This window comes from Odontesthes bonariensis, chromosome 2, assembly GCF_027942865.1.
Source record: "Odontesthes bonariensis isolate fOdoBon6 chromosome 2, fOdoBon6.hap1, whole genome shotgun sequence".
Classification (NCBI taxonomy): Eukaryota; Metazoa; Chordata; class Actinopteri; order Atheriniformes; family Atherinopsidae; genus Odontesthes; species Odontesthes bonariensis.
In genome coordinates this window covers 7,142,126-7,169,144 of record NC_134507.1, presented here as the reverse complement: position 1 = coordinate 7,169,144, position 27,019 = coordinate 7,142,126, and the positions used below count along the sequence as shown (strand labels likewise).

The window sequence follows — 27,019 nt, the reverse complement described above, 5'->3', positions numbered from 1 at the left end:
AATGTTACCATCTCAAACCTTCTGTGCCTTTGCTGTGGCACTTCTCCATTTTGAACCTCATGCATTTGCAATAAAAATTGCATTTAGTCTGTTAGGTGCTGAGCTGACTTCATTTTGGTTCTGCTCAAACCTGCTTGAATTCTCTCCATCTTTGTCACCTGCCTACATGCAGTGTGTAAAACCCAGCGTTAAAGTTACCAATGACACTTTATTACCTTGAAGCTATCGCAGATAAATTACTGAAATATTTTCTGACAACTAACACCGACATAAGTCAAATACATGGAGCATCTCACATATGTGTGATACGATTTGCTCTTCTGCTTCTTTCAGTTTACGCACTGGAACTGCTCAACTTACTTCACCACTGCCTTACTCATCTGGTCGTTCTCAAATGAAAACATAGTATCGTGATTATGGATCCTATAACAAGACGAGAGTTAAATTGTGCTGTCTGGGCAGACTTTGAACACCCCTGTGGTTCTCATTGCGTCACCTTGACCACAGACATGAGAGGACAAACAAAAGACATGTCAGTGGCAACTCCACATCCGGACCACAGCAGGATACGGAGCAGAAATAAGATAAAGCAGAGTGGTAAAACTTGCTGGATGGCTTCATCTATCTTAGCCCACTTACTGGTTTTGGCAGACTTATAGCACATGCACGGACTGGAGTGGGAGAGAGGGGGGGGGGGGGGGGGGGGGGGGGGGCATGGAATCATGAAGAGCGAGAGGACTCCTCATCACCAGCTTCATCAGTCTGCTTCCTCCTCCACAGGAAGCCTTCGTCAGTGTGCGACCCCAAACAGGAAACGCTATACCCATGCAGCCCCGCCACATCATGACGTGGTGGAATCACGAATGCATCCGAGGTTTACTTAGGCCACATTTCTTTTTTTTATAACAGGAACTCCGTTTGGATTGGAGTGACTTCAGATCACTTGGGGTTTCCTTTAAAGAATAACAGTTCCAGACCTGAAGGCGAACAAACAAAAGCTTAAGGGAGGGAGGACGACTTCATGTGGGGTTTACATAAGAGAGGGGAGGTGGGGTTTGTGTATTAGCGCCTAAAGATATTGTCAGGTGTAAAAGAGAAGAGCGAGCAGAATAAATATTTAGTGTCTCTCAGTCTTTCTTAACCTCAAAGCCAAGAAAACCATTGTACAACCTCTCCTCTGTGCACTTGACGATATAATTATCACTTGATTTTCAAGTGGAAATATAAAGGACGGCGCCTTCTGAAAACCAGATGGGCAATGCAAAAGGAGCATTAAGATAGGTAGATGGATGACATTTCATTTTACTCAGTCCAGTGTCTGAGGGAGCAAAGACAATTCAACAGCACGTGCAAAAAAATAACACGAGACGTGAAGTCAAAGAGACGGAAAGAAAGAAAGAAAGAAATGCTGCACAGACTGTGGAACACCTCGTCACCCCACATGATCTGCAGGCGACAGTCAGATTTCACATGAATTCAATATTGCAAAAGGTGTCAACTGCAAAAGATAACAGAGAACAAAAATAGGAAACGAAAGATCAAAAAGCAAAGTCAAACGTGCACAGGATCACGGGGAGCGTAACTATCAGATCGCACAAAGCGGACGGATACACTGAACAGAAAGTGTCTGCTACTGAAATAAATTCAAGGAACAGAAAGCAAAGAATGCTTTCATCACATCCTGGTTTTCCTCATTTAGATGGGGGTGTACTACTTTTATACTGCTTCTCGTGTCTTTTTTTTTTTTCCTCAGACATTTATCCACTGATAGTGCCACTTTATTGCTCTGGTGCTTTCAGGATAATCTGGAATATTTCTAGAGGAAATTCTAAAAATAAAAACCGCTGCGACTGTATGATTCTACATTGACCTCGGGAGTGCGTGTGAGCGTGCACGGATGTTTGTCTCTGTGTTGGCCCTGCGGCCCCGCGGCCTCTCACCCAATGGCAGCTGGGTTAGGCTCCAACCCCTCCAGAATTCAAATCCTCATCCTGGTCCTCGTTTTTCAGCTCGACCGATTCGCCCCTAATTTTCTTGACTGGATAATCCAATCAGAAAAATCTCATTTATCATTAGGAAAAAAGAAAATTATCTTATTTTCCCGTGGGGAGCTACTCTCTGAAACACGTTTACCTGACATTTCATAACCTATTTCAACTTGAACAAACCCCCCATTTATCCATTATCACTCTGAACACTTTATGTTTGATGCCCATTTTATGTTTAGTATGTTTACTATTATGTAACTTCATTAAAAGTATATCATACACCTTTCCTTATATGTTCAATTTACTGCTCAAGCCACTATAATGCCTTTTTTCCCTCATAGATTATAAATTAATCTATAAATTACCATTTTCCTTACCTATAGACATGAAATGTTAAGACTGTGCTCCTATAATTTGCTGGATTGCTTGAGTATTTCCCTGTTTTTTTTTGTCATTTTTTATCTGAATGGGAATAATCAATGTTTCCCTCCAGCTCTCTGGCACCTGTCTCTCTTCCATACATTATTATCATATGTTATAATGATAATGATCCGTTTCTGCTAACCGAGTTCCCAAAGCCGGTTTCCAGGCACACAACTCGGCCTGTTTTCCACGTGTCCTTGCTCCAGCACGCCTGCTTCAAATAAACAAGTCAGCCTTTCTGCTCTTTAAGCTCTAAAGAAGGCTGATGTGGACGCATTCATTTGAATCAGGTGTGCCGGAGCAGGGAAAACATGGAAAACATGGAAAACATGCAGGACCGTGTGCCTTGAGGACCAGGGTTGGGAAACACTGCTTTACAACACTTGAAAAGCTTTGTTTCTGCTTTCCCCTGCCTCTTTACACCTTAAATGCAACCATGGGACCCTTATCTTTTACTGCTTTTCCTTTACTCTTTGGTACTGTCAACAAGGCGGCATTCCTTATTCCTTGTTTTATTTTGTTTTCAAGTTCCATAAAGGTCATATTATGACTTAAATGCAGTAATATCTTTATATCTGCAGAATATTGAATAGTGATTACTTCCTGCAGTTTCTATCCAGTCACTTTAACAGGGCAGTCTGGTTTGATACTACTGTAAGTTCCAGTACTGATTGGGTTTCCCTGTAGTAGTTCCTACAGTCATGAAGGCACACCAGGCCTTTCTCATGCAGGATATCCTCTACAATCTGTCCAATACTGTTTATGTTTTTGCTGCCCCATAGTGAGTGAGTTATGCGCATCAAAGTCCCCACATTACTTTTGACCTTGACTGTCGTCCTCTTCTAACCCGTCTAACTGTACTCTTTTACGTGGCCTATAATAATTTACCGTCACAAAGTTCTTCTTTCCAGCCCAGACCTCCACTTTACCCTGCATTCTGTAAAGGATCCCTTAATAAAAGTAGCACAACCACCACCCACTCTGTCTTGCCTATCTCGCCCAGTTCCAACAAGACCGTACAAAAGTTAGACTCGAGCCATCTTTGCTGAATGCATGATATCTGGCTTCTTACTTAGCTCCCACTGAAACATTAGTATGACTGCTAATTCGGAACCACACATGACGCCCCCTCTCACTATGTTAACTTGATGAGACACTGAAACTGCCTCTTATTTCCTCCTGTTTCCTGCCTACCGTATCCAGATGAACTGCTGCCTTTACCACAGTTTGAATTTTGTCTTGGATTCTGACATCAGATGCCAGGAACCATTTTTCTTCGTCCGTCAACATCCTTGTTTTGCCGGCCTTCTGTTCGTTCATTGTTACACGTCCTTTTCTCTGCCTTTGTCCAGCATCCTCTCCCTACTGTCCCACTCTCTTAATGTCCATTACATATGGCACCCTTTTCTTTACCATTACTTTTAGAACTTCTATTTCACGTTTCACAGCCCAATATGCAACACTCCCTTATAACGCATCCAGAACCACTTCCTTCTGATCCGACTCCCGTGGCCCTCGTCCTGTCCTGATTCACTGGATTCCTGATTCAGGAGGATATCTCGTTCTCTAAATCCTCTGGCAAAAAGGTGCATTTGCTTTAAATGTGCCACAAACGTCAACCAACGAATAATATCAAGTCATTCTTTTGTTTTCGTCTCTGATGAGCAAGCCTTGTGCTATGAAATTCAGAAAAATTCACTTCTTCTTTACTTGAGTAAATTAAGTTCAAGTTAAATCCTTTTTTTTACATTTAATTAACAACTGAAACCAACTGAGGGTAAAGGACTACACAAAGTAGAAAGTTTTAATATAATTCTTTTTTTTTACAGACTCCAACACCAAAGCATGTTGTAACAAGTAACCGTGGAAATTATAGGCAAAAAGAGGGGAGGAGATATTTGGGATTTATACGTGTGTGTGTGTGTGTTTGAATAGCTACACACATGGTGACAACTTCATCTCTAAAGTTCTTTTACTTTTTTGGCCAACTCGAGCTTGGTTGACGTCAACTCAAGTTCTGCAGAATCGTGACCAGAAATCGCCAATCTGTTTGGAATCATTTCTACGATGGCACAAGACACCATCCAAATTCAATCATGATTTTGCGTCTCTCTTTGTCTCCCTTATCCTGCGATCCTTATCTGGCTGGGAGGCCTTTGTTGTCATGGGAACCTCATGGATTTCCAATAGGAATGTTGGGTCTCTGTCATCCCCATACTTTTCTCTTTGGGCCTGCACTTATATCTCATTTCAGTCACGATGACCTCATTAAAGGTGAAGTCAGGGCAAAAAAAAAACACAGTGTGAGCACTCAGATACAAAATAATAAAATCCACCATCATCTGTTTTCTTTTGTGTGCAAGATGAGGCGATTGGTGCAACGCCGTGCCACAAAGTGATCGACCAGCTCCCTGTACTCAGCCTCTTGTCCGTCTTGTCCAACAACTGCAGACACGTCCGAGCATTTCTGGAGATGCTCTGGGTTGCACTGGAAGTCTGAGGTGTACAGAGTGAAGAGAGACAGAGGGTACAGTTCCCTGTGGTGCTGCTGCGCCGCTACACTAAGGTAAGGGATCACTTGTCATTGCTTCCAGCTCAGAAATTCATTACTTGCCTGGTGCAAGTCGTTACCTCAGGCTTTCCCATCCCTGCAAGACACAAAGGATGGCTCCCAAAGATTTTATTACAGCTGGACAAAGAAAGTGACCTGTTGCAAGATACTACCCAAGTCATTATCAGTCAGTATTAGACTCAGTGGCTAAAAACCAGCTGAATAAAGAGAGGCCCTGGTGAAAGATGCTTCCTAAGGCATCACCAGCCCTGCCAGACTCAGAGCAAGCCACAACACTGACAAACAAATGAAGATACAAATAATTTCCAAATGGGACCACTTAGAGATGGATGGCCAGTGCTGCAGTGTTCGGGGCCAGACAAATTCATTCCAAGTCGCTGCAGCTGTCCCATCATGGCCTCGTCACGTCACTATGAAACTCGGCCTCTCGGCAGCGGTTTTGCTCCTCGTCACTTTCCTCCCTGCTCCTCCATCTGGAGGTGCTAGAGCCAGTGTGGCGCAGTAAAGGGGCCAAAAATAAGACTATTAAGCCTTCAGCAGAGGCTATATACCTGTAGCAGGAGGCTGTGACCCTGCTGAGCCCAGCTACTCATACGACCAATGATATGCCAACACTGGTAACTGAGCGGTTGGAGTTGGCAAATGAGAAAGGCAACCACTCATTTCAGAATTTTTTGTTCAACTTTTGCGTTAGCATGGAGAGGGAGAGGCTAACAACTAGCATGTCTAAGCTGGTAACCCACCAGATTACATACTCCCTTGGCTGGGTATTAGGACTGAGAGCCTTTCCATTAGTATTTCTAGCCTGGCAACCATCCCGCCGAGGCTCTTGTTTGCTGCCTTATTTATTAGCATGCTGAAGCTAACTGAATAAACTGCTGAGTTAGCTTGTCTTCTTTTCTACTTAGTGGCAGATATATTATGCATGTCTCTCTTGCAAAATACAATTGATCCCAAGAGGACCTCTTGGTAAAATAAGCTAAAATTATATCACTACACCATTTCACTTTGAATTCCCCCCATTGGGGGATGAATAAAGTATTTTTTCTATTCTATTCTATTCTATTCACAGTGTTGTGCGCCTCTTGGGTATTTTGAGTGAATGAAAAATGTTGAATGCATCTTTTAAGCACGGGTTGAAATAACTGATATTTGGTCACCACTTTAGTTCTTCTTCTCACTAGATTTCAGACTGCATCCAAATATGGCCCTCATTGTGTTGTAAATTACAGAAGCTAAAGAACTGTAGTTTTGGTGGCTTTTGCAAATAAATACCCTCTTTCACAAATGTCAAAGTAGCATTTTAGCCTGAAGTCTCTATAATTGAGCCTAATTTAAATTAACTGGATGATTTTAGCATTCATTTTTAGTTCTGCTTAGGTAAAATAAGATCTGCAAAGATGCTGGCTGACAGCTTTGACAGCCTTACTGTGTTTACGGTGACACCTACTGACAGATACAAAGTGGTGCAAGAATGATCAGCTGTTAAACATTAAACATTTTCAAGACAGTTGTATTGGAAGCTACGTGGACTAGACTACAAATGAATATAATTCAAAATCAAGTCATTCACCACTCTGCTTTTACAATACACAAGAGACACTCAACACTAAGTGAAAGCATATAGTTATATCATTTCATAGTTATACCTGTTTATTTGACCAGGAAGTCCCACAGACCCCAAACATTTATTTCATGAAAGAGACCTCAGAGCCACAGACCGCAATAACAGCCACGTCAACACTAGGTGGCAGAAGCATTCCTGATGCTAAATTGAAAGGAAGATGTGCCAACTCAGCAGCTTATGCAGTTAGCTTTGGCATGCTGGTAAGAGTAAGAGTAGTAGATGATGTAGTAGGTTGTCAACCTCTGTTAATGCTCAGCCAAGGGAGTATCCAATCCAGAGGGTCACCAGCTTAGAGATGCTAGTTGTTAGCCTCTCCATGCCAATGCCCTGCTGAGACAGTAGATGATCCAGCTGTGGGCCAAAGAAGACGTAGTCTCCTCATTTGCCACCATCAGCCGCTCGGCTACCAGAGCTGGTTACCAATGCTGGCTTATCATTGGTCAGATCAGTAGTTGACTTCGGCAGGGACACAATAGAAATCGACTGTTCAACCTTGTAAACATGTTCCATAAGATGTATTTCTGTGTGCAACATGACATGAGTAACATCAGCCATCAGTGCTATGGCTCCAGATAATAAAGATGGACCATTCCACATCTGCCTGGATTATTGACTACAGATCAAAGTTTGTGAGCATGAAGGGTTGCATGTCTGAGAGATTAGTAGCACAAGAGCACCACAGGGGACCGTACTCTTACTGTATCTCTTCACCTTGTACACGTCAGACTTCCAGAACAACTGAATGCTGTCATCTGCACAAACACCCAGAAGACTGCATTTTTTGGGGTGTATTAGTGATGGAGAGAGTGGTGAGCACAGGGAACTGGTGACACACTGCGGGAACAATCAGTTAATCTTCAAGGTGAAAAGATTGGACGGACGCCAGACTGGAGAGTAAACGCAACGCTCAAGCTTCCCCCCAAAAAAGGGAAAGGGCAGAATCTACTTCTTTAGGAAGCTCATTTAATATTTGCAACAGGGTGCTGCATGTCTTTTTCTGTAATGCAGTTCTCTTTGCACTCTCTCAGGGTGCTCTGGCCTCCTTCCACCTTCCGGAAACATTTATGCTTGGTTGATCGGTGTTTCTAATGAATGAATGAATGAATGAATGAATGAATGAATGAATTCTCCCTGCAGCCATCTGTTGGGATTGTAGCAACAGAGCCAATAACCCAGAGAAACTGAACCAACTGGTAAACGAGACTTGTGCTGGAAACTGTACAGGAGCGCCTAGAACCGATTGTGCAAGAACAATGATGCAAGTTGCATGAGCATGATAGACAACACAGCACATCCTCTAAGTGCCTTCACCCAGAGGCCTCTTCACCTTCACTGGAAAGTACAGGTGGGTGTTCCCGCTCTCCGCAAAAAACGTACATGATATGACATTCATACATGCTGTTAATTAGAAAAAAAATCTAAACCAATGATGAATTGAATCCCAACGATATGATTATCAGAACAATTGAATTTTTTTTTTTTTAAGTGAGTGGTTAATTAATCATTTGTTTTAGCTTTAGCTGTACAAGCATTTGGGTCATTTATGACAAAAACGTGTTTTAAATCTTTTCATATATTTATTATGAAAATACGTTTGTTTAAGCTGTAATTAAGATGACGTTTTACCTTTAATATGTGGAAAAGTAAATGCAGAAAGTGGTGGGAAAAAGGAGTCGTGCACAGTTTGAAGTAGAAAAGGTTGAGGTTAGGGCTGGGAGATAAAACGATAGCTATCGAGGAAAAACTTTTTTTTTTTTGATAGATTACATTCTTCCATCTTTTGAACCAATCACGTGGCTAGAATAGAGCCATGCCAGCAGCTAGTCGTGGCACGTTTGTTTGTTTGTGCTGCTGCAGCCGTGTAAAAATGAAAATGAGTGCTCCCTTTACGCATGGAGAATGCAAACTTTTTTTGATTAGTTGATAAATACCTGTTCTGTATTTATCTGAAACAGTTGTTTAGTGTCACACGTCATGTTCGACTTTGACAGAAAATAAATATTTAATCAATAAATAACCTTCTAAGTATCTTCAAATCTCAATTAAGAGTAACAGGGAACATTTAAAATTCACAAAATAGTGATTTGTTTTATGTTGTGATATATTGATAGACTGTAAAAAAAAAAAAAAAAGTATATTGTGATACGACTTTTTCCCCCCATATCGCCCAGCCCTAGCTGAGGTATGCCATTTTAAAAGGAGCTTTAAAGGAACAAAATTAGCAGCAACAGATCTGATGGAGGCATGACTCCTCCTCAGAACCTGGACCTCAACATTATTGAAGCAGTGAGGGATTTTTACAGAGAACAGCACAAAGGGCAGCCAACATCCAAAAAGAGCTTTGGAATGTCCATTGAGAAGCCTGAAGAACTATTCCTGAAGACTAATTAAAGAAATGACAAGAAAACTTGTCTAAGAGGGTTCAGGCTGTTGGAGAATAAAGATGGTCACACCAAACACTGACTTTCAAGCTTGTTTGAATCGGAAAAAACTCTGTTTTTGTGTTAGAATCCCCTTTATGCGTGCATGTGTTAACTCCAGGCTGTAGTCACTCTTCACAGAATGTCGAACAAAAAGTCATTTCAGTCACCGTCACATCACTTGTTACACAATTGTACTGAACTGGAGCCCCATGCTCACGAACACAGGTTTGTATTTTTATTTAAAACAACCATTGAGGTGGAAAGCACTGACAGAAATTCTCTTTGTACAAAGCAGCAAACATTTCCTCTGCTAATACTGTACACTGTAACATCTAGAGGGGTGCACCATCTCTTTTTCTCAAATGACATTAGTCCAAACAATAATAATAATAAAATAAAGAAGAAAAAAAACAAAGAAAAAAACACAACACCTACACAAACTTATTTCAACCACAAACTGACAAAAATCTGTTTTATTTGTTCTCGCCTTCTTAACTTAGCATAGTAATAGTCACAATGGCTCGAGGCTCGGCGTATTTGTGCATGCAATACTTCTGTTACACTTTGGCTTAAATAAATACAAGACTTTTGGTCTGTGGCTAAACCAACACCAATGGAGACAGAAGCAGACGGTGCGTCTAGGCACCTCACAACAACATTCATACCCGATATCTTAAACCTCTTGAAAGAAAAAGTCCTCATGCAGCATCTGGACTGAAAACCACAGCAGAGTAGGCATATTGCACATTGCGCGCACCTCATGCTTTAAAGTGCCGCACCGATCTCATCAAGTCTCTTCAAATTAAAAACAAGCTTTTCCTTTTTTTCTCCCCCCCTTTCGGTGTAATCTGAAACGTTCAAGAGAAACAGATCACCCATATTTCACCTCCTCCTCCACCAAAATGATCAAACCCTTCAGGATCCATCATCTCTCAAAACACGGCGCAGCGCAGGAGTAGTGCATGCTGACTTGGTAAGCCCTGTTGGGAATGTTAGACTTCGGATCCAGAGAGGTGGCGATGGCTTGGGTGCCGCCGTGCTGGGGCCCGTTAGCAGCCTGCAGGCTGGCGGTGGAGTGGCTGAGGTAGGAGGCGGGCCTGTGGTTGTTGGCCAATCCTGACTGTGGAGCCTGCTGGGGATACTGCACACTGGGCAGGTGCAGGTACTGTGACACAGTGGCTGGTTGGCCTGAACTGTGGTATACCGTCTGGCCCTGCTGCTGGCCGAGCTGCTGGCACTTTTGCTTGTTGGCCTCTTTGACGTCGCTGTCATGTGCACTGGAGGGAAAAAAAAAAATAAATAAATAAAAAAAAGAGAAAAAGAGTTGCACTGTTGATTAGCGACAAGAGTCAGTGCTTTCAGAATAGCACGGAAGTCTTTATCTTACATGTGCAGTGTGAAATGTATGAGCTAGTGTCATCTCCTGTATTATGTTTTGAGATTGTGCTCGATGTGCCACTTTGAGTTATTCGTACCTCTATGAGTCACTATTGAGAAAAACAATCCCTTTATTTAATCATTCGTAGTGAATGTCACTTTTTCTAGGGCTGGGCGACTTAACTCGTAAACTCATTAATTATTTATCGCGGGTTGCCTTGTGATACCATGTCATTTTTGACGCAGGTTTTATTTATTCTTAAAAAAATTTGGCAGAGAGGGGGAACAACACGCAGCACAGGGCCGTCCGATGCGGAACTCGAACCGGGGCCAGCTGCAGCGAGGACTATAGCCTCTGTACATGGGGCGCCTGCTCAACCCACTATGCCACGGACCACCCCTGTTTTATTATCTATTTTATTATTATAAAAGTCTGTTGCTCACAGGCTTTTATTTTGTAAAAGTCTGCTGCTGTCTGCTGCAGAACCAGAAAAGAAAGTAATTGGTGGATCCACCAAACATGGAGAAGGGTACGGAACTTTTACTCCCAACTTTTTTCATTTTAAAGTTCTTCCAGACGGCGGAGTCGACAGAACCAAAGTCATCTGTAAACGCTGCCAAGTTGAATTGTCTTCTCAGCGTAGTAGTTCCAGTCTAAAATATCACTTAAAGGCAAAACACACAACTGATAGCAGCAAGTCATTCAAGGAAACAGACAGTGGAGCGAGGCTTCTACATAAAAACTACAGAAAGATGCTGATGTTAAAAGTGTGTTTGCACAATAAATGTTATGGCACTTTCATTCATATGGCAGCACATTTAAAATAAAACTAAATGCTAAAAGCTATACTCTACTTTTGAATTCATTTTTGGATTTTGCGTACAAATGCGATTAATCGTGATTAATCAGGGAAATCATGTGATTAATTAGATTAAAAATTGTAATCGTTGCCCAGCCCTAATTGTTTCATGAGAACGTACGGAGCGACTTGCGGATACATACGTGAGCAGTTTCTCTGCACACGGGACCAGGTTCTCCCATGAGTAGCCTGTGAGGCGCTGCAGGCGGGGGGGCCAGGTGGGGGACAGGTGGAGGATGAGGCGCGAGGCTGCCACACAGGCAGCGGCCACCATTGAGGGCGTGAAGCACAAAAACACGTGATCTGAAGACGAAAAAGCAGTAATTACAGAAATGTTAAGCTTCTCTTTTTTTGTGTGTGTGTGAAAACCTCATATGCACTTTGCAGTAACTACACAGCAGAGAAGAACCAAGTTACTTTTTATTGCCATGAACTAAGAATAAAAGAAATTTTAACCAAGGAACCAAGTTAAAAGGGTATAAAAAAACAACACGATTTCAATCCCAACTCGCCAAATTCTGCCATTGGGTCACGAGCCCTTCATGTCAGTTTTCAATGCACAAGGTACCTGTTTGCAGTCACTTTCCCATGCACAGGAAACCTCTCTAAAAGATGTAAACAGTAAAAGTACTTAGGAAAGCATCTTCATTCGGCATTCAGATTCAAAATCGCATGCATTTTAGAAAGGAAAGCTTTGCCAACATTGCCATAACAACTTGTCCCACAACTGTGATATTACCAGCTCAAGGAAACCAGCACGTCTTTTAGGGCACCGACTCTGCGGGTTCCCGACCAAGTGTTGGTATGTGATGAGCTGGGAGTGAGAATGAGTGAAACAGCACATTCTGTTGGGGGACGCTGCATTTCGTAGTTTAATAGAAATTAGGCCACTAAGAAGTATGTTTTTCTCCAGTTTAGTATCAAGTATCCCTCTCCAGTTTCACCCTCAAACTGGCAAAGGTCGAACGCAGCTCACAAACAAATGGCTGATGTCATTTTTGCTACATCGATCACTTCATCAGTTTTGCCGCATGCAGACTGGGTCTTCCTGGAGGGGAGGATCGAGTCCCGTGTACACAAACAGATCAGATTCTTGTAGCACACTTGTCTTCTCCCAAGTCTCTTAAGAATTCCATTCATCCCATCCTTGAATTCTTGACAATTTTCCAAGGTCAAAGAAAAGTGATTAGGAAACGACTATAGGAGGTCAATTCTTTTTAACTATTCCGACCGGATCCAAGATGTCACACAAATGGCTTTTCTCGTTAGTGATCTTCATTTTTTTCCACCTCATTTTCAACCACCAGGCGGCCATCTGGAGTAAACAAACCACGTTCCAGCTCGTTACATCCTCAAGTTCTGCGTAAACATCTGTGGCGAGCAAATGACGACGCGATGTTAGGAAAACAGATTTGTTATCTTCCAGTCTTCCAGTTTGCTTATTGAATGACGTACATATCAACCACCCACTTCTGCTCTGTGGAGTTATTTCCTCTTGTGCAGGTAAAGGCCGGCTCTTGATGTCTGTTTAGTGCACAAGACCTTTAAAGAAACAGACGCTGTGTCTCACATGTAGGGGGACAAGAGGCGCTGCAGTAATGAACAGTATGATATTCTTATGGAAGACAGCCGTAAAGGGAAACAATCCAAACACAAAATGCCATGTACCTTGCAGGGAAACCTCCAGGAAGTAATCAGCATACTTTGCCATGTACAGTTTAGTCTTCTCCAGGCTGGTCATGGGCCAGCCATCATGCAGATCCCCCTCATGGACAGCAATAGACAGGTAGTATTCTATGAAATGAGCGGCTGTAGGGAGGTACAGGTTCCACTGGAAGGTTTCCAACAGGAGCAGCTCCATGTGCAGTAAACCCTGCTTGGTCAGCACCAGGTTCATGGAGCTCATGCAGGTCAGGCTGTTCAGAGTTTCCAGCTTTGGCACCCGGTCCTCCCTTTCCTCAAATTTACCTGCAGTGGAAGAAAAATAAATCAAATCCATCGCATCGGTGGAAAGACAAAAACCAGTCAGGCGTTGAGGGTGTGAAATCAGCAGCGCACTTACTTGCCAAAAGGAGACAGGAGAGCGAGACCATGTGAAGCTGCTGCATGGTGACGTCATAGCGGTCCATGAAAAGGTCCAGCAGGTAGACGGCCAGGTGTCTGGCGGCGGGACAAAGCCTGAAGCGGTTGCTGACGATGGCTACGAGGTCTGCGAAGTATCGTCTCAAGTTGAGCTGAGGGGACTGGCCTTTGTAGGAAGGCAACTTGAGCTCCTGTTAGAGAACACTTTGTGGATAAAGATCTCAAAACCACACATCTGTGATTGCTAAGCACTGATTAAAAACTGACCCACGTTATTTTCATTTTTTTCACATTTCATCAAAACAGAACTCTTAGTCAGCTTGAAATAAAATGAGATGCTAATTACTTTTTCTAGGGTGGTCCCATATATTGTCAACGCCATGGGCGTCGCACCCGTGGGGGGTGGGGGTGTTTCGACACCCCCACTTTTACAGCAAGATGATTTCACCTTTTTGAATTTTCAATGACCAAATAAAGTTTTAACAAATCATAAAATGTGTTTGAAAAAGACTCTGTGCCCTCTTTAGAATAATTCTATCCAGGTTTGAGCAGTGTAACTATTGTAGTTTCCATACAGGACCTAGTTTAGTGTGATCAAAAATGCAGAAAAATGGCCCTGTTCTGCATTTTTACAAATCAGAAAAAGGTTTCTCAAATCCCAAACAAGATTTTAATGAATCTATAGCCTCTTTAGAATAATTCCATCCAGGTTTGAGCAGTGTAACTATTGTAGTTTCCATACAGGACCCAGTTTAGGGTGATTAAAATGCAAAAGACTCATCCATGCCCATCCATTTATTTCGCGAATGGGATTCCAACTTCAGCGTGGTGTCTATAGGCTTGGTGCTCATGTGCCCCCTCCCCCCTGGAACACCCCCACATTTAACATCACTGCTCCATCCCTGGTCCCATATATTGTCAACGCCGCTAAGTTATAGTGCAGCACTCACTTTGTATCGCAGCGCCTGGTATATATCTGCAGCAAGTTGTCCTTTCCACCATTGGTCCTCTAGCTCCATTTAACACAGTGCTTTGGAAACTTCCTCAAGGCAAAGGACAGAAAACGTAATTAGTCGGCAAAAACACTTGGTGATGGATAACTCAACTTCTGACCCACAGTCACACTTTCAAACTCGCAGTGAGGCAGCGACATAACTGTTGACTTAGCGGTCAGTGGGTCTCTGTTGCCTTTCCTCATCTGGGGACGTGGAGAAATGAATGCTGGTGAATGTTACTGGTGCGGCTTTAAATGTGGAGACTCACCCAAATGAGCACATGTAGTGAATATTACGGGCAGTTTCACTGAAGTAAACTCCAATTTAAACGAGCCAAACAGGGTTTGCTCGCACTCATTGTTGTAGCCGCGAGGCGTGACTGCTCAGCAGCACGAGCTCATCAAACTCCACCGGGTGCGTTCAAATGCTGTCCGAAATACAAGCCTTTAAATGGAGAAGCCAACAACAACACGACTGAAATTAGGCCAAAAAGGCTTTACACGTGATGTATATGTGGGCGAAAAGCATCACAAACTAATGTATACCAATTTACACGCCTTTTTTTATTCTTTTTTTTTTATTATTCTTTTTAAAAGGGTTATCTAAAATGTCTTAGAATAGAATAGAATAGAATAGAAGTACTTTATTCATCCCGGCCGGGAAATTATTTCGCAGTTGCAGCATACAGACAAGTAAAAATAAAAATAAAATAAAAGTAAAAAATAAAAATAAAAATAAAAATAAAAATAAAAATAAAAATAAAAATAAATAAAAATAAAAATAAAAATAAATAAAAATAAAAATAAAGTAACCCACACCCTAATTAAGTGGTTATTAGAAAATAGGCTCGAAGAAACACAATGATAAAATGTCTTTTTTCCCCTCCCAGAAATATTTACGCCTGGATCACAACTGTCTTCAGGAGATATCTCTGAAGTCGGTGAGTTTTTGATTAACTTGAAAGCGTCCCTCGGTGAGTGTAGAAGTAGTCTCAGGAACGCAGCCAGTTCTATTTAGCTGTGCATATGACACCTGAAAGTATTTTATCTGCACTCTTCACTTTTGAATTAATTAATGATTATTTTAATGGGTTTTTTATTTTATTTTTTAATTTCTTTTTAATGATTGTATTGCCTTCTTGTGATTTTATGTAGCTGTGAAGCACTTTGAATTGCCCTGTGTACGAATTGTGCTGTATAAATAAAATTGCCTGGCCTTGCCTTGCCAGCCAATTACACATAAGTACAACAACAGTTAGCGACCAATCACTGTATAAACTAGACAGCTTGGGCCTGGATCACACATTGTAGAAAATGATATACGGACTTTAGATATGCATTGGAAACAGTCTATGGTGTTCACATTGTTGCTTCCCTGATGAAGTAAATAGTCCATAGACAGGAATTCCAAAATGCATTTGTGTAAGGATTTAGATGACCCAGAACAAGATTTGTATGTCTATGACTCAATATTGTAAGATTTTGACTTTTGGATGACAGAACAGATCGCAGTAACATGCCATTCTGATAATAGAAACAAGTTTGTTGCAGTAAACTTTTAAACACGAGCAGCAACACTGCACACCCTTTACACAACATAATGATTAAACAGTCAGGAAGGGCCTTCAGTCAGAGGTTCCTTCGGCTCCGAAGCAATAAGAATTGGTACAGAAGGTCATTGCTGCCCACCACAATAACCTTACATAATGACTCTCTTTAACGACTCTTTGATCTTATTTTTCATTGTGTTTGGCAACAAAGAGAAGAGGTTTGCTGTCAGTAAACATCTTGAGTCGCTGTCTCTAGAAACTAAAGACCAAGTCCGGAACCTCGACGTGCTGATAGACTCAGACCTGACCTTCAACAATCATATCAAATCAGTCACCAAATCAGCCTTTTATCAACTTAAGAACATATCCAGAATTAAGGGTTTCATGTCCCAAACAGATCAGGAGAAGCTGATTCATGCTTTCATACTGTAACGGTCTTCTGACTGGACTCCCCCAAAAGAGCTTCAAACAGCTGCAGCCCGAGTTTAAACCACAACAAAGAGATCACATCACCCCAGTTCTCAAGTCTTTACATTGGCTCCCGGTCAGATACAGAATAGATTTTAAAGTTCTGCTGCTCGTCTACAAATCACAGAATGGTTTAGGTCCAGAATACATGAATGACATGCTGGTAGAGTATAAACCCAGTAGAGCTCTGAGATCTGCTGACTCAGGTCAGATAGTGGAGCCCAGAGTTCAAACTGGACCCGGTGAAGCAGCTTTTAGCTGTTATGCTGCACACAACTGGAACAAACTACCAGCAGAACTGAAATCAGCCCCAACTGTAAGCACTTTTACATCCAGGTTAAAAACATTTCTCTTTCCGTGTGCGTATGGTTGAGTTTATATCTTTCTTTTCCCCTCTTCTTTGATTGCTTTTAACTGTGTTTTTAATTTTTATTCTATTTTTTTTCTCTTTAAATTGCTTGTTTTTATGCTGCTTTATGCTGTTCTTTTAAATGCCTTGTCTTTATGTGAAGCACATTGAGTTGCCTGTGGTATGAAATGCGCTATATAAATAAAGATGCCTTGCCTTATTTTGTGTTTCAAATTCAGTTCTTTATTACAGTCAATAGCATATACTGCAACAATCTAATTTCCTTTGGGATTCTTAAAGTATCATTCAGATTAATTCAGTGTCTCTCTAATAATAATGCAAAAAATTTTGAGTGAAGGTTAAAGACATCAGCTAATCCTCCCAGCTGTACCTTAAACATATGGAATATGATGTCGATAGGGGCAAAGACACTACAACCTCTACATACTGAATGAGTTTATACATTCATATGTTTGGCTTGCTAACACATCCATGATAGCAACTTAAGATATATACTCTTGCCTACTTTTAAGAAATGCCACTCGATGGACACCATAAAAATATTTGCGTACTTTGTTGAAACGTTGTTTTTTGTTTATGTATTTCTGCACGTCTTCGTCCCCCAAAAGAAGCCATGGTGGTTAAGTTTCATGCAGGCTAACTAATTTCACGAGCAAAATGGGTCAATTTGACCCGAATAAATCTAAGCAATGTCAATGTCCCATTGGTTTTCCCAAGTCTTTCCACAGCATATGTACTGCACCACACCAGATTAGCAGGCAGACTAATTTTGATCATTATATAGACAGAACTGTATCATATAGAATAGAATAGAAAAATACATAATTCATCACCCAATGGGGGAAATTCAAATTAGTCACGTAGCTCAAAAAAATTATAATATAATATATATACATCATACTACAAACTTAAGTGATTGAGTGTAAGCAGTTCAAATTTTAGCTACAGTTGTGAATAAATGTCCACTATGTTGAGCCAATAAATGAGGTAAAGAAATGATCAAGTTGTCAAGAGTTTAAAAATACTGTGCCAGTCCTACTGGGGGTCCCAAGCAGACATATGCATGATTTCCAGCTGTTTCACACTTCCAATAAATGATCAGTCAGAAAACGTCTGCTAAGGACAGAAGTAAATCATTTTGTGAGTGGAATTTAAATATAAAGCACATTAAATCTTTCAATTTTCCCTTCTCTGGAACACTTAGGCACACTCATCCATTCATTTTCTGTACCCGCCTAACCTAATTAAGGGTCACGAGGGGCTGGTGTCTATCTCAGCTGCCATTGTGCAAGAGGCGGGGTACACCCTGGACAGGTTACCAGTGCATCACAAGGCCACTTGAGCACATTCAATAAAAAAAAAAAGACTAAGAAGGCATCCAACGGCCTCCAAGTGCTCCCATGTTGTGCCTTAACAATCAAAAGAACAGTCCTGAGAGCATGGCTCCATCCAGGGGTTGAGTCTTAATAGGATTGGTAATGCTAACTGCTCAGCGGTAGACACTGCTGAAGTGGTGGGATGTCTCGCTCTTAATGGACTGGAAGTCTCTCGCAGAGGAAGCAAAAGGCGCCCTGGGTGGACAAAGCTAGTGGCAGTCCATTCAGTGCCTCTCTTTTTCTCGGTGTCATGCAGTTTCTCACTAAAGAGCAGCTGACAGCCGCTGACCTGCCCAGGAGTGTGAACAACCCGCTGGTGGCTCTTTCTCAGAGCACAGGGCCAGAAATACTGAACCGGAGATCACAAGCAGTCTTTGTTATCGACATAATACTGAAAATAACCCCTTTAAAATGTATAAAATCCCAGTGCATCAACAGTCTGAAAAGGTGGATTTTAAGAAATAACTTAAACTGTCTGAAGGTTTCAACATTCTGGGTGTTATGAGAAAGAAAGCTGCAGAGTGTTGGAGTCTGGACTTAAAAGGCTCTGGAGATGAGAACGGACAGCTGCCCCGTGTAAGAGGAACAACAACGTTGCGTGGGGGTGCAGAGGTGAAGGAGGTCGGAGAGTTACTGAGTGCAAAAACAGGATAGGATGTAAAGGTGAATTGGAGGATTTTGTGCAGGTAATTCATAGGAAGCCAGTGAGCTGCCAGGATGTTTGCAGCAGAGTTTCAGACATGCTACTGCTACTGGAGACTCTCTTACAGTCATTCACGCAGGAAGTGACAATGAAAGAATGAGGAATGATTGCACTTTTTTAAACAAATATCTGTGTTACAATCTCGTTAACAAGGTTGGTTGTTTGAAATTACATTTGGACTACTTTGTCTAGTGTGAGGACCAGCCGTCGACTGTGCGATCGTGTCATTTGTGAAATGAAAACCAAAAGGTGATCGAGCTTCCCTGAGGTACACCGGAGTCAACCTAAAGTTTCATTTCTCAAGCATTTTTCTCAAGATAATGGGTTTTACTTGAAAGGACACAAACGAGTATTATCATTTAGAATGTTTTTCATGTAAAAAAAAAATAAAAAAATCCTTATTTCTGTATTAAAACTGTATTTGAAGTAATTATGGTTTTGTTTTACTTCATTACAAGTATAAAAATAATGCAATATTGATTAGAAATGATTGAAGTTGGATTAAAATTCATGTTCTTTTACCTTTCGGTAACACTCGTTACTGTTTATAGGCTGTCCTTTGCCTATATGAAACTTTCATTATCACATGAGATTTTCACATTTAGCGATGTTTGCCTATCACTGGACCACGACAGGTTGCACATGGTATAACCACAAAGCCCGTGTTCCTGCAGCCTGTCTTTATGTTTTAACATCAGACCATATGCAGTTTTTCCTCCGCCCGAGAAAGATACAGCACAAATAGAAGCGGCCTGCCTATCAGCCTTTATTTAGGTGTGTGAAAAAGGTAAGTGAACAGTTACAGAACATGGGTCAGGGCGCCACTGATCTTGTGCCACAAATATGTTTGACTTACATATCCTCAAAACAAGAATAAGACAGCCAAAATGAGATGCAACTGAAGGAAAAAACATAATCAGAAAGGGAAAATGGCTACAAAGAGCTGGATGCATCCGGATCAGACACGAAATGAACAAATGCAATTAAAACAACCACATTAAAGCAATACAATGTAACTTCTCAAAAAGCCCATTAAGGAGCTCCCCCTACAGGCTTGGAGGTAATGTACGGTTACACTGTCGTAAATACAACACCCTTTCGCTTTCACGTTTCACGTTTGTTGACGAACCGGCGAGGAGTCAGAAGGTGCAAGCTATGTCGACCGAGAAGGTAAGAGTAATCAAATGTACCTGGGAGCGTGAGAGGGGTCTATTTGTTTTTGCGGTAGGTGTGCGAGAAAGCAAGTCGAAGTACTTCCGCTCAGCTCCCGGGCCGGTCCAGCAAAGTTACATAGCGCAGTTATTCCAACTCAGACCCCCGAAGGGCATAGGAGACAGGCCAATCGTAATATTAAAACTCATTCTAGCCGCACAATTTTTTTCAAGCTGTTATTTTAAGGTAGAAATGTTACATAGTATTGCTTTAAGATGCAAGAATTAGGCTAGATAAAACCATAAAAAGAGTTAAAATATTAATAATGAGACATAAACGAGCACAGCTGGCCACAAAATATACTAAAATGGAACAAAAACAAACATGAATAAAATATTTGTCTATTTCTTCTTCTTTTCTATGAAGAGCTTAAACTACCACTACTGATGTAGTATGATGTGACATGTTCTCTATTTTTTATTTATTTTTATTATTATTTATTTTCCTTAATATACAGATTTTGTGTATGTTATGTGTGTATGTATATATATATATATATATATATATATATATATATGTGTATGTGTATACATATGTATGTATGAATATGTAAATACACATATATATTCTGTTGGGAGAGGGGTGTAGGGTTGGAGTTTGTCTGGGCCTGTCTTTGTTCTGTGTTTGCGTTGAGAGTTATTGTAGTGAATTGTGTTTTTATGTTTGTTTTGTTGTGAGCGGTTGAGTGAGGGGTTGGAATATTAAAAGCAAAGCTTCCTCCATCCCATTTTCAAATCGTAGTGTTGTAGCTAATTGTGAAACTCTATTCTGTATACAGATTAGAAACAAACAAACGAACAAGCTGTAAATTAACACAGCAATGCCACAGTCAGCGTGTTCCTCCAGGGCCCTTTGTTTCATATTCAGCAGGCCTACATGTAAATAAGAATATATTTTGTACATTTTTCTAACTGTTTACAGCTTAAAATACTTTTTAGAGTATTTGCTCAGCGGACTGCGTCCTCAGTATCAGGAATGCTTCCTACAGTTTATGCCCCTTATTGGTTTGATATCAGCAGACGGACTCCATTTGCAGAATGGGTCTGTTCATGTTCCCTATAAAACGTTCTTCCACTCTCTTTTTTAAAAGTTTCTTTCAAGGTAATTTGGCCTTCCGTCGACAGAAGTGCATTATCCCTACACAGCGACAGACACGCAGGCACGAATAGCAGTTTCAGCACGGCTCGGCTCGGTGTTTGTGTCTCGCTTTGTAGGCCCGGGACAGCACACAGGCACCAGGCTAAAGGCTAAAGCAGCTCAGAGGCTGTAATCCCCGGATGAAACCATCATGGCTGCCACTCGCTGAGCTGTCAAGCTCTCCACAAAAGAAAAAGGTAAAAAAAAAACGACACAACTACTTTAAACAACTCCGCGGTTATGATTCATTTACTCAACAATGGCGGGTCTATCTGCTGCAACAACTCGACGTGGTGTTAAAAAGGGGCTGCGGGGTGTAACTTTGTTGCCACGCTCGGTACGCTTTCAAGTTATTTCTTCTTCTTTGTAAGCTCTTGTGCGTCACGTTAATTCAAATCACTCACATGCTATCTGGAGTTTTAACAGTTTAGCACGGCTGCTTCACAAACAAAACGCGTCCCCTTGCGAAAGCAAAAGGGGGTTTAGTCGCTGCTGTATTTGTTTTTTATCGTAACTTAATTTCCAAAGGCTTTTCGTGGCTCGGCGCAGAGCCGCTGTTGATCACTTTGATGTGGTGAAGTTAAACTGCACAATGCCCGCTTTTAATGAAACGTTTGCTCGCTACATTTTAAGTGGTGGTAGGTGCATTAATTGTTTTCCTTGTAAAGTTTTTCATCGCACCGCCCACCATGGCGCGCGTCCGTGTTTTAGTTTTTTTTTTTTTTTTAAACGCGGGGTTTGAGGTTGATTAATCAAGCAGGTGAGTTTAAATGCGGTTTCCTGCATCTGGGCGTCGATAAGTACCCGTGTTCGTTGTTTCACACGTTAGTAAGAGTGTGATAGGTTCTTATCCACGCTGTGAATATGAATCATAAGCAGCAACAGGTGGACTTGAAGTAAAAATCGAGCAGGATAGTCCATGCAGCTTCTTGCTTTTAAACCAGGGGTCTTCAACGTTTTTCCGGCCAGGGACCCCGAAACTGATGGAGAGTTGGAGCAGGGACCCCCCTACTATTTATATGGCATACAATTGTGTTTTAAATTTAACGGGGCCTAGTGCCGTGTATAAACATAGCTACTCTGTTATTGTACATTCAACACTAAGCTATTCAAATAATACACAGGTTAATATATTCATGTTTTTATTTTAAACATGTGCAAGGTACAGGGTGGCCGTGCCACTGCCATTCATAAACAAACATCTTGCATACAACACTGAGCTATTCAAATAATCCACAGATTTGAACTTTAAACATGCATTTAGATGGGACAATGAATCCTCAAACCATCTGTGGATGGCACACGTTTGCACACAATTTGTGAGGGAAAAAAAAGAAATATTAAAAATCGTCTAATAAACCAAAGATTTCGCGACCCCCCCCCCCCTGCAGTACCTGCGCGGACCCCCTGTTGAAGACCTCTGTTTTAAACTATGAAACAAGGTTTTAATGCTGTGTCTCACTGAGAACTTTTTAAAGCATATTTATTGCATTGTGAATTGTCCTTGAACCTTTTGTGTTTCCCTGCACTCTCAGAAAGCGGAACGACCATGGATTTGGTGGATATTTGCGCAGCCACCTCCACGGGAGGCGGCAAACGGCGCTTCAACGCGAAGAATAGAAACTGGCACAAACGGCTTCATCTCAGGAAGACTGCCGTTCAGCCCCCAGCTATGCAAAACGAAGATAAGAACGGACCAAAGAAGATAGCGGAGGAGTGGGAGCAGACCATGGTGTGGCCTTCATCGAAGAAGCCCCGCCAGGAAGCACAGCAGAGTCGGCGCGTGACGAACGACAGAGGAAACGCACTCAGGTTCACATGCTCTCAATGCAAGGACAACTCGGAATATGCGCCAAAAGACTTAGCGAGACACTTTGAGGAAAAACACAGAGGGAGCCCGCCGGTTTTTTCCTGTCACATGTGTTCTTTTGGCACACACGAGTTCTCCTACCTTCAGGTTCACCTGTTAAGCCACGAGGACACGTTTTCCAGCTGCAGCCTGTGCCATGACAACGTTCAGCGCACGTGGCCTGAATTCAGCGCACACCTGACAATGCACCATTGCCCGAATGGCAAATATCTGTGTGAAATATGCCGTAAATTCTCCACGGCGGAAGTCGCGGTGTTCCTGGAGCACGTGTACGGACATAACTTTGAGCCGGACGGCGGCGGCGGCGGCGACCATTCGCTGCACAAAAAGGTGTCGGGCGCAGCAAAGAGTCAGCTGACAGCCTCTCAGACTTTACGCTGTCAGCACTGTGGCTTTGAAGCATCTCAGAAGTGGTTGATCACCAAGCACGTCAAAGCTGTCCACGTTTGCCAGAACGGTAACCAGAGGAAAAAGAAGAGGGAGGGTCGTTCCATAGCAATAGAACCCAGTGACACGATCCCCAGAATGAGCTCCAGATTGACGAGAAGTGCAGTGAGGGAAATGTGCTGGCTGACACAGGACTGCCTTTCTCTGCCAGGCAGAGAATTCCTGGATAAATACTGCCATCTGTCTGATCCACAAACGACACTCGAGGAGACTCAACAGTTTTTGATGAAATCTGTCGCCGGGGAAACCGATGACCAGAAGTGGACCAAGGCTCTTAAAAGCGTTCTGTCAAATGTTCCTCAAGACATGAGTCTTCACCCGAAGTCGGAAAACGGCATCGCGTCGAACCCGTCGGAGCTCGCCGTGCTCACAGTCAAGAACAAGATCACTGTGGCTCCGAATGGTGCTACGTATGCCAAAAGATTGAGAACAACGGCGCCCGGCGATAGGGAAACTCCTGAGAGCGCCGCTGGCGACTCCCAGTGTGCAGCGGACCAAAACGGACGCGAGTCAAATTTGAAGGATCAAACATCTTGTCCGCAGGCCGAAAGCAAACTGCACAATGACAGCGGGTTGTCTGTGCAGAACGAGCCGTCTCAGCGCACTGGAATGCAGGAAAACAGGGAAAACCATGAACTGGAGGCCGATCGGGAACTCGAGGGACATGGTAAAAAACCGGAGGGGCCCGTGAACGGCGAGGGGAACCACATCTCCGGCGATCCGAAGTCGACAAACGAATGTGAAGAAAAGACGTCCGTTCGCAGAGCCTCACCAAGGACCAGGAGACCGAATCGACGGCGGAGAAGGAAGTCCAGATTCAAAAAAGCGGTGGCAAAGTCAAAGGAGACCTTAAAGATAGTTCTGAAGAAGAATCCTGTGAAGGAGAAGCAGTGGGTTTCAGAAAGCCCCCCGTCTGCATCAGAAGAAGGGCTGCCAAATCCTCCGGCAGTGGAGGAAATGGTCCAGGCTCTCCAAAATGTCCTCCCAAAAAACCAGACCAAAGGTTCCCCGACTGACCCTGCCGACCCTTCTGAAGCCATAACTTTGAGTCTGCAATCGGGGCCGGTTAAGGAGCTGGCCCTCAGCTGCTCTGTAAAGCCAACGGAGCCGGAACATGTGACTGGAAGCGAGCCCGCTACTCTCAGAGACTTTGCGCCGCCTCACGAAGCAACGCAGGGGGACGCCGAGAAACCGCCGCTTGTCCTGGAGACTGAAGCCGACGCGGGCAGACTGGCTGCTGGAACAAGCCAGACAAATCCACGGGCCGAGGAAGAGATGTGCCGGGAGAGCGAGCAGCTCCAGCAGGCCCACAGCGGCGCCGACTGTCTCGTTACAGACGATCAGAATCAGAGTCCAACTGCTGATGGTGGAGTGAAGTCTCCACCAGTTCCCCAACCTGGTATTACACCACAGGGTAAGAAACGGGCTCTGTTTCTACACAGACCAAAGAGTTGCACAACAGCATTTTCTTGACATTTGAACATTCAGTTAAATGTTCCTTTAAAATCAAATCAAATTTATTTGTACAGCACATTTCATGTACAACACAATTCAAAGTGCTTTACATAAAATAAAAGCATTGCAGCAGGGAGTGGAAGAAGCATTAAAACAACATAAAATAATAGAAAGAGAAACAAATAAAATAATTCAAATGAATTTAAAAACAAGCAACAGTCCAGATAAATGAAAAGATACTGTGCAGATTTCATGCATTGACACATGAGAACAGAAATGTCTTTAACCTGGATTTAAAAATGTCTCCATTTGGTGAAAGTTTAATCTCCACTGGCAGTTTGTTCCACTTGTTTGCAGCATAACAGCTAAATGCTGCTTCTCCATGTTTAGTCTGGACTCTGGACTGGACCAAACTGCCTAAGTTTTTATTTCCTCCTCCTTTTTTTTTCTTTTCTTTTTCTCCCCGCTTTATATCACAGGTAAGACTAACACGGAAGACTCCAGCCCCGAACTGCCCGCACAGCAGAGCGACCCGAGTGTTGAGCGGACACGAGACGGAGAAGTGCCCGCCGACTCCTGCCCAAATCTCCTCGGCAGCGTTCATTTGCCCGCAGGTAAAGCCATCCAGCAGGAGCCCGCACCGGCCCCGGGGCATCTGTTGCAGCCGGCCCCGAAACACCAGGAGAGGACCCTGAAGCTCGTAGCCATAAATCCCGCTCAGCTTGTAAAGCGTCCAGCGGGAGACCAGCCTGTTGTGGTGCTAAATCATCCGGATGCTGACATCCCCCAGGTGGCCAGGATCATGGAGGTCGTCAGCAGGCACAGAGAGGTTCAGAGAGTCGTACTGTCTCGAAGGACTCTGAACGCTCTCACGGCTTTGGACGGCGACACGGACGAGCCGACGGGGGCCCCGACTGGGCCCGCGTGGCGGGGCAAAAACTCCGTGCAGGAGAGGTTCACCTTGAAGCTCAAACTTCGCAGGTTGAGCAGGAAAAAGTACGAAATAGTGGGCGCCGTCTCTCCCGACGGGGATTTTGAGTCGAAGTTCCCCTGCTGGTTCTGCGGCCGGGTCTTTACGAGGCAGGAGACGGTGATGGCCCATCAGCAGCGACATCTGATGGAGTGGAAAAGGCCAAACTGTGAAAACTCTTGAATGTTGCACACACTGGATGAAAGTTAAGAGTCTGAGGTTGGGGGCGAAAAAAGTACGCTTTGCAATACAACGAAACAATAACGGAAACTTTTGTTTTAGTTTTCTTTTTAAAGTCTATATTGTGATTAGTTAAATTTGACAAAGAATCTGATTTCTTAACCTTTCCTGGAGGATTCACACTCTCAGGGTTATCGAACATTTACCTGTGGTCTCCCTTCCAGCCCGAGTGGCTCGGCAACAAACTCTTTAAAGATCAGCGATTATTTGTAAAGCCACAAGAAACGGGAGCGTTGATAATTTGGTTCCCTGTATTGTTTATATTTGTCTACATCATAGCTTTATTTAAAGTGATTTACGTACACTGTCACGTGGAATCTTTTATAGAACACTGTAATATGTATATTTGCCATCCCATCTGTTTTATGGATCAGTTTCTGTACGGGTAGAACAGACGGCGGTCGCGGCTGTCATATTTATTATGTTTTTCGGAACGCCCACAATTTACTCGTGATATACCAAAATTGTGCGTTTTTGGAGGAGAAAAAAAAGACAATAAGCTGTTCTGTTCAACGTTTATTTATAATGCTTAGTTTGAGTCTTTATACGCTTCTGTTGGGCTTTTTTTTCCTGTTTGTTTTTTTTCTTTCCTTCTGGTTTTGATTTGGGCCGTTAAGGAAATCGATGTATTTGGAAATTCTTTTTGTATCACCTCCAAATGGTGTGTATGCAGAAAATATAGCATTACCTGCGAAGAGATATGCATTTCACCCGTTTTTTTTTTTTTTTTCTTTCCGACAGTTCATTTAGGGAAAAATGAATTGAAAGAAATCTGGATTGTTTTACCTTTTCTTTTCTTTTTTTTTTTTCTTTTAAGAGGCCAAGGCGATTTAATTGTGCCCTCTTTTGACTTGAAATGACGATAATCGTACCTT

At 42.6% G+C, this 27,019-nt stretch overlaps 2 protein-coding genes across 3 annotated transcripts; one reads left to right on the top strand and one right to left on the bottom strand.

Moving 5' to 3' along the window:
* Positions 1 to 9,364: 9,364 nt before the first annotated feature.
* ccnj (cyclin J) lies at positions 9,365 to 14,671 on the bottom strand. Its single transcript, XM_075483623.1, has 6 exons — positions 14,616 to 14,671; positions 14,303 to 14,391; positions 13,296 to 13,543; positions 12,939 to 13,258; positions 11,414 to 11,573; positions 9,365 to 10,310 (listed from the first exon to the last, which is right to left on the bottom strand). The coding sequence occupies exons 2-6, from the start codon at positions 14,369 to 14,371 to the stop codon at positions 9,959 to 9,961; spliced, it is 1,149 nt and encodes a 382-aa protein (XP_075339738.1). The 5' UTR covers positions 14,372 to 14,391; positions 14,616 to 14,671; the 3' UTR covers positions 9,365 to 9,958.
* Positions 14,672 to 21,039: 6,368 nt separating this feature from the next.
* On the top strand, positions 21,040 to 26,803 carry znf518a (zinc finger protein 518A). 2 transcript variants are annotated; one of them, XM_075474740.1, is made up of 3 exons: positions 21,040 to 21,359; positions 22,698 to 24,893; positions 25,414 to 26,803. In XM_075474740.1, exons 2-3 carry the CDS (start codon positions 22,712 to 22,714, stop codon positions 26,085 to 26,087), a joined length of 2,856 nt encoding a protein of 951 aa, XP_075330855.1. In that variant the 5' UTR covers positions 21,040 to 21,359; positions 22,698 to 22,711; the 3' UTR covers positions 26,088 to 26,803. The 2 variants fall into 2 exon arrangements, with proteins under 2 accessions (XP_075330855.1, XP_075330864.1); XM_075474749.1 differs by lacking the exon at positions 21,040 to 21,359 and adding an exon at positions 21,422 to 21,499.
* The last annotated feature ends 216 nt before the right edge of the window (positions 26,804 to 27,019 follow it).